Source organism: Lolium rigidum, chromosome 3 (assembly GCF_022539505.1).
Source record: "Lolium rigidum isolate FL_2022 chromosome 3, APGP_CSIRO_Lrig_0.1, whole genome shotgun sequence".
Lineage (NCBI taxonomy): Eukaryota > Viridiplantae > Streptophyta > Magnoliopsida > Poales > Poaceae > Lolium > Lolium rigidum.
Window position 1 is genome coordinate 18,213,347 of NC_061510.1, and position 7,816 is coordinate 18,221,162.

Below are 7,816 nucleotides of genomic sequence, written 5' to 3' on the forward strand. Positions count from 1 at the left end.
ACGCACAGAGGCACCCGTTGACCCAGCATCTCCCCGGCCGGCCAGGCAGGCGAGGTCACATCCTTCAGTACCATGGCTGTCGTGCGCGCCAGCAGCACCCACACGGAGGAGAAGAAAGCCCCGAAGGACCGGTCAATGAAGATGTTGTCGCCCGTCGACCTAGGCAGTGCGGTCGTCGATCTGGCTGGGGGGATGTAATCTGTTGCGAGGATGCTAGGATTAATAGCCGTACCTTGCAAAACTTCGCCCCATCTAAGTTGTATGCAATTACAAACTGAATAATTTTGAAAATTTCACACTTTGATAATTCAATCTAGCAAAGGTCAACTTGGCACAAGAATGTCAAAATGTCGAATATGCCATCTATTGTCAGTAAACCCACTAACTGCTGCTAGTAATGTAATCATGATTCAATGAATAAATAAAGTATTGTAAAATTTTCCAATTTACTAAGTTACTATTGTCAAAATTGAGGGATTTCTTAACATGTTTTCCTATTGTAAAATATAAGTGTATAAAGTGCTTCATATAGATTATTATGACACCTCTGAGTAAATTTGAACCTGCACTTTTTTATATAGATGCCTCATATTGTTTTTGGTAAGGGGGCTCATAAATTAGATGCTCATATTTTTTTCATTAAGATGCAATAAAGGTTAATGGTTTTTGTGGCTTGTTATCTTTCGTAGCATCTCCACCTGCAAGCCTAAATCAAGTCCCTGTAACTGACACAAACCAATGATGTAGCTAGAGAGGAAGTCGCGCCGGAGCACGGAGCAAAGGGCGCACCCGAGTAGCGCCAGGTTTTAGTGACCTGGTATTCATTGCTAAAAACAATTCTCAAAGCAATATGAGAACAAAACAACCGCTATATATGCTAGTCTAGGTTGGATGTTTACAGGTAAATTAGTCAATGACACACAATTAGACCGGATGTTTACAACTTACAAACTTGCAAGCAGCTAATATGGTAATGCGGTACCGCTAAGTGCTAATCCGATGCGTTCATGCGAATTGCAAAATCTGAGGGACATAGGGGATCAGGGGAATAAAAGATGAAGAGCAGAGCAGCACCTGCGTCTTGGGTCCTGGCCATTGATGTCGTGCCGTCGTGGTCCCCTGCAGGATGCCAGGATGCATCCTTATTCGCTGCCGCTCGCCGCTGCTTCGCCGCTTCCGGCCGGTCGCCGCCCCTCGCCAGATCTGCTTCGCGTTGGATCACCTAGAGTTGTCGCCGCCCCGTGTGTGCGTCTGTTCGTGTTCGTGTGAGTCTGTGAGGCCGCGAGACTGCGAGAGCGAGCAGAAATTGCGTTTGTGGCTTCGAGCGAGAGCGACCGAGTGGGTTGGACGGCTCGTTCGATGAGCTATCGGCCATATGAGTACTCCCCAAGAGGTAGTAGTAGTAAAACGAAATTTGCCGACAATCTTTGGGGAATACCTCGGCGCCGCCAATGGTGCCGCGCACCAGGAATAGCCCTCCTCGCCGATGGAGTTGGAGGAGGTGGTGGCGCTGGGGCGTGGCGTCCGCGATGAAGACCAGGCAGCGGTCATCGACCGCACCCTGCGTGGAGGCAGCGACGCCCACGGTGAAGGCCCAGCGGTTGCAGATCCCTGTGACCGGGAGCCAGGGGCATGTGGAGGTGGGTGGATATGGTAGCCGGCGAAGTCGGGCACGAAAATGCGGAGCTCGATCTTCAGGTGATGGGGCCTAATCTCCTCGAAAACGGGGGCAATCATGACGTTGCGAAAGACGACCTCCATGGCGCGGCGGGGCAACCCGCTTTTGAGTCAACGACCAGCAACACGGTGGTGCAGGGGAGCGGCGGCGGAACCCTAGCCTACGCTTGAGGACGAGAGAGGGAGAGGGTGGGGGAGCTGGAGATGGAGGAAATCTCGTCGGGGAGAGAATTGTGGGGACTGGCCCACTTGTCAGCGCGTTCGGAAGAGATGGAGCGAAAGAATCGAAGAGGTACGACGAAAATTTTGACGTAGGTAGGTGGGACGACAGACTACGAAATGTATTGTAGATGGCAGAATAAGGAACCACTTTAGTTTTTTTAAGTAGTAGAGATAGAGATAGAGACTAAGCTATGTGCCATTTTCGAAGTAAACTATCGGTTATTTTTGGGTTTTGGCTAGGTCTAACCCTCTTTTGTCCCCTGGTTCCCCCAAATTCCCCACACCATCTCCGGCGCCGCCGCCGCCGCTATGGCCTTCTCCGCGCGGAGGAGCCTGGCCTCCGCCCTCTCCCGCCACCTCGCCCGCCGCCTCCACCCCTCCCTGCCCCATCTCGCCCCCTCCCACCACGACCGGAGCGGCGACCCCTCCTGCTCCTCCTCCCCCCCTCCGCCGCCGCCTCCCACCCACCACTCCTCGCGGTTCCCCTCCGGCGACCTCCACCGCCGCCGCTCCGGGTCCCAAACCCTCCCCCTCCCCTTCGGCGCCCACCTCACGGCCCGCCGCAACTTCTCCTCCGGACCCGCCGTGGGCGCGGGGGACGCCGCGTCCTCGGCCGTGCCCGCGTCGCCCTTCCCGGGGGAGGTGGCCGCCGCCGCGGCCGACTCGTTCCCCCCGTTCGCCGCCGTGCAGCACCTCATCGACGCCGTCCATTCCTTCACTGGGCTCAATTGGTAAGCCGACTCGCTGCGATAGCATCGGGGACTCACCATTATTGACCTGGGGTTTCAATTTCGAGCTTCCCATCAAGTTGAACCGTAAATGAGTACCCCACGCATGTGCAGGTGGGTTTCTATTGCGCTGACGACCGTGTTGGTCCGGGCGGCCACGATCCCGCTGCTGGTGTACCAGTTCAAGGCCGAGAGGAGGTTCAATGTAACGAACTCACTTCAGTAACTTATTATTGGGTTGTTTGTTCACGCGTCGAGTGGTGTTATCAAACTACTAGTTCGCGCCTCTGCTGGAGTGGATAAGTGTCTAGTTTTTGGGTGGTTCCAGTTTCAAGCATGATGATGGAGATGGTGCCAAGTCAAGTAGGTTAATTAAGGAATTTGATGGCTACATTGCCATTTGAGCTAACATCTAACCTGCTTTGTTGTTTCAAAAAACATCTGACCTGCTTTTGAGTTGCCATTTTAAATGTAGCATCTCAAGTTGATCTAGTAGCCTGCAATTCTGTATCCTCAGATCATCTTCTCTGTTTTCTTTTTTGTGAGGAATTAAGTCATCTTATGGCACCATCCGACTCATGACTAGTATAGATAGCCACATGAATTGTACAAATGGCCTTTTTGTTATGTCAACGAGTACATTGTGGCTACATTGCCATTTTTTGAGCTAATATCTAACCTGCTTTCTTGTTTCAAAAAACATCTAACCTGCTTCTGAGTTGCCATGTTAAATGTAGCATCTAAAGTTGATCTAGTAGCCTGCAATTCTGTATCCTCCGATCATCTTCTCTCCTTTTCTCTTTTGCGAGAAATTAAGTCATCTTATGACACTATTGAACTCGTGGCTAGTATAGATAGCCACATGAATTGTACACAAGTATAGTGTCAGCCTTTTTTGTTATGTGAATGAGTACAGCGAGAATCCAAGCGCCTCGTGCATACTTGATTAACGGGGATCCAGTTATGTTCTTCCTTTTGTTATGTTCGTTGCTTGTTTAAATCTGTCCACATTATATGTCTTCTAAGAGTGACTGCAAGGTTTACTTATTTGAAACTCTTGCCATATCTCCAGGCATTGAAGCCAGAAGTTAAAGCAATCGAAGAGGATATGCTAAATGTAAGTAGATTTAGTTGTTCGGTTCGGGCTACAGTTTATACTGTAACGTCTTCAGAGCATGCTAGTTCTAGATACCACAATTGTATTAACAGCCAAATCTCTGCAAGCATACGTTTACTATAGTTTCTTCTGTGCAACGCTACATAAAAATAGCCATTTTTAAGATTTCATTGGGCTTTGCATTTGTTGCCTCCCTTTAGCCAAATCATGCTTCGCTGTTATTTTGACTGTTTGTGAGGCATGGAGAAATTCCATTGTTACTATGATCAGTTATATTCTACTCCATATTTAGTAACTTGACATACTATCAAGGGCATTGCTATCATTTAACCGTCTTCTTACTCGAGTATTTCGAAGTTAACTGTTTATGTAGACCGAGGTATGGTGTTGACAAAGACATTTATTTGTAATGGAGAATACTGGTGCCACATGAATGGCTTTGCAGGAACCCCAAGTTCTTGTTCTGCTCTAGGCTATTTATATTGTACACCACTAGGAAACCTAAGTTGTAGTTTCCTTGAAGACAAATTACATTTTGAACTCCTAATGATGTAACATTACATATCTATTTCCTGCAGTCAACGGACCCACAGGCGAAGCAAGAGAGGAATAAGAAACTGAGTGAGCTATACAAAAAGTATGCACCTACCTAATGTTTCACTTATTTTCCTGTATTTGAATCTGGAAGACGTTTTTTTCCTGACCGCTGTGTTTAGAAATGTTATGTGTTTTGGTGCATTTTTTTTTAGCAAAGAATCAATTTGTGTTTATATCTCTTGTTAAACACAGCACTCTTCGTTTTAAATGATTTCGGCCCTATTGAAGTTGCTTGGTTTTTAAATTACTTTATTGGCTATCAGATCATTCTTGTTATCATTTGTGATCTGGAAGTGCCTATTTCTTGGTTCAAATCTGCTTTTTCAACATTTACACGTATTGCATCATTTGACTTCACCACATCAACCTTTATCATCTTATGCAGCCTTGTACAGTATTTAGTCTTACAAGCGTTAAATTCATTGTTCTAATTCTTGATAGTCTTCTTCAGGCATGGTGTTAGTCGATTGACACCGTATAACCTTGTATTCATCCAAGTGCCTGTCTTCATAAGTTTTTCCTGTGCTGTAAGTTCACGCCACTTCCTCATAATCAGAAAAACTATCTACAATCATATCTAGTTATATAACTGCAATCTAGCAATAGGATATATAATTTTTTAATTGTTCCCACCTTATCCTCACTGTCCCAACTGCAGATAAGTAACATGATAGAGAAAGTCCCTTCTTTCAAAGAAGGTGGAGCATTTTGGTTTACTGATTTGACAACTCCTGACGAGCTTTACATCCTCCCAGTGTTGATATCAATGGCATTCGCTGCGGATGAGGTGTGCATCTTGTCCGAGGCACTAAATATCTTATCTGTTATTGTATAGTTGAGAAACTACATCCTTCTTACCAGATCAATATAAAAGCAAGCAGAAGTCCTATCCGGCAAAACATAAAGATTGCGAACAGAGTACTGGCAGTTTTGATTGGACCATTATCAATGAGCTTTTGCAAGGTACAACTTCTAACTACCATCTATAAGGAATTCGGAATGCTGGGAATGCAGGTAAGTTAGCATGAATAGGCGTTCTCTCCTAATCACTAAATTTTGGGTTGTTGGAAAAGAATGCCAAGTGAGCATTTGGGGTACTGTCCCAGATGGCTTCTGAAATTTGCCAAATCTGCCCATCACTTGGATAGTCCAATTAAACTTATTACTCTATGACCACTCCACCGTCAGTCCTCCCTACTTGACTGATCCATCCAAATATAGCCTGCATATTACGTGGTGCATAATAAAATTCTGAGTGTAAAAAGATCCTGTTTGCACCATCTCGGAGCTTTTTTATGGTGTGATTTCTTTGGAAATGGGCTAAAGCGGAATTTATTTTGCATAATCCAGTTGGAGCTGCCATTTAGGTGTTGTTAGCACTTCAAATACAAACAAATGTTTACCCTAAAGTAGAACTGTTTTCCACCTAATTATTGAATATCGCGGTGCTGATGGATGGAAATGCCAAATGTATGCAAATCACGATTTTCAGTAAAATAAGCTAGAGTTGTTGTCAACACTTGAAGATGTTGTATATGCTGCACTCCCTCCATCCCATAGTGTAAGATGTTATTACAACAATATATGAGCATATTGGTTGTAATAACGTCTTATATTATGGGATGGAGTAGTATCTATCCCAAAAAATTAGTCTATATATGCCAGTGGTCCCGCTCTTACCCTAATAGAGATATCTACCTTTGGTGAAAAAACCTATTTAATCCACGTTTTCCTATATCGAATAACTGCAGCTATGTTTCTCTGTTTGCAGCAATGGATTATTATACTAATTATTAACAACACAACAATGTTACTTTTGCAATGCCAATTAATAGTTTATTTCCTTGTGCAGGCACATTTCTTCTACTGGGTGCCATGGACCTTGTTTTCTCTTGCGTGTAGATTTGGTAGGTTATCTGAACGCCTTCAGCCCTACTTTTCTCCATTCTCATTTCCTAATTTGCATACCTTCCCTCCTTTTTTTTTATCTCAGCTTTCCGGAATCCAGCCGTAAGGCAATACATGAATCTTTCTCCAGTCGTACCACGGCATGTACCTGCTGTGCAAGTGCCGACCTCCAAGGGGCCAAAGCCAATTTCCACATTTGATTCATCGCCTGCAGTTAATGGATCTGAGCAGTCTAGTTCTGAGCCTAGGGACAAGAGTGTAGGCATTGAGAAGAAGCGGCGAACCCCTAGTGTAATAACTATCAGAGTGCGAGAGTAATAACTAACAGAGTGCTTTGATCCAAAGGAGGACCCCCGTCTTGCACCGCCAGTGGCATCCTCGTGGTGATTTGGCGTTGGTGCCATCATGGTTTTTAAGGCGTCCGCCTTAGGACGCTTAGATGATAAGGCGGCATGTCTGTGCCTTGGAATTTTGCCCGTTTTAGACACTTAGGTGACAAGATGGGGGTAGAATGCCTTACCGCCTTAAAAACCATGGGTGCCATTGTCATGAACGATCTGGCTTGGCGAAAGCAGAGTTCGGTGGGACTGCCGTGATATGTCCGAGTTTAATTGGGCTTGGGAGAACTGTGTAACAGTGTAGTATAGGCCTTCCGTTGTGTTGATCATGATTAAGGCATGTAAATACATTCATTAGCATATCACAGTTGAGCATTGTAGGAAATTTTCATATATCTACCCTCTTGAGACCCTGATTGGGTTATTCGGCACTTTTATTTTGACTTGCTCATTCGGCAAAAGTTGAACACTCTGGCTGGTTGCCTGTTACTTGTAGGCAGGCGAATGCTCTGGCTTTCACTTGTCCTCTGGATCACCACACATGTCACTGCATTGCACTGTTGCTGTCGCCATGGCACTCTATGCGGAGGTGTCCTAGGAAATGACGACTACGAGTGTTTTTTCTAAGAATACCAAGTTTTTATATCGCTTATTAAACAGCTGAGTTGCATTCTTGCTGGATACAAGGGGCTAAGAAATCTGGGACCTGGTGCAACCAGGTGCCATTCAGATAAGCACAGGAGGCATGTTTAGCAGTTACATGAGCTGCACTGCTACGGTGCTACCCCATTATTATATGTTGCACTTCCTTCTTTTAAAATGTGAAATAAATCATCGGCATTGGTTATGTTGTAACTTATGCACCCATAAATAAAGTTGCAAGTAGTTGCTCCATGTTGCACTTTCAACTAGTTGCCAAATATTTGCATTCTTGAGCAGTCAAATAATTCTGGACGGTATCAAAATATTTAGCCTTGGCATCAATGATTGAAAGGACCCCATTTGCCATGATAGCAACCCAGCAGCACCTCTAGTGGTAACAGGGCATCCACATTCACGTTAAAACAACCAGATTCCTTCACAACGTGTTCTGTGCGAGTACTGATTAGTGTAGTCACAACATGCTCTGTAGGAGTACTGCTTAACATCGCTGTCACTCTTTAGAAATAAATAAATCAAGAGCACGTGCACCGACGGTTTCATCCAACTAACGTGCCTGTAGGAGGTAG

The 7,816-nt window shown here is 45.2% G+C and overlaps 1 protein-coding gene and 1 long non-coding RNA gene across 2 annotated transcripts; both read left to right on the top strand.

The window, feature by feature from the left end:
- The first annotated feature begins 2,534 nt into the window (after window positions 1-2,534).
- LOC124700519 lies at window positions 2,535-3,744 on the top strand. Its single transcript, XR_007001752.1, has 3 exons — window positions 2,535-2,630; window positions 2,742-2,832; window positions 3,700-3,744. It is a non-coding gene; the product is annotated as an uncharacterized LOC124700519 (long non-coding RNA).
- Window positions 3,745-4,846: 1,102 nt separating this feature from the next.
- Window positions 4,847-6,567, top strand: LOC124694437 (mitochondrial inner membrane protein OXA1-like). Its single transcript, XM_047227422.1, has 5 exons — window positions 4,847-4,868; window positions 5,000-5,128; window positions 5,203-5,304; window positions 6,194-6,248; window positions 6,335-6,567. The coding sequence occupies exons 2-5, from the start codon at window positions 5,009-5,011 to the stop codon at window positions 6,565-6,567; spliced, it is 510 nt and encodes a 169-aa protein (XP_047083378.1). The 5' UTR covers window positions 4,847-4,868; window positions 5,000-5,008.
- The last annotated feature ends 1,249 nt before the right edge of the window (window positions 6,568-7,816 follow it).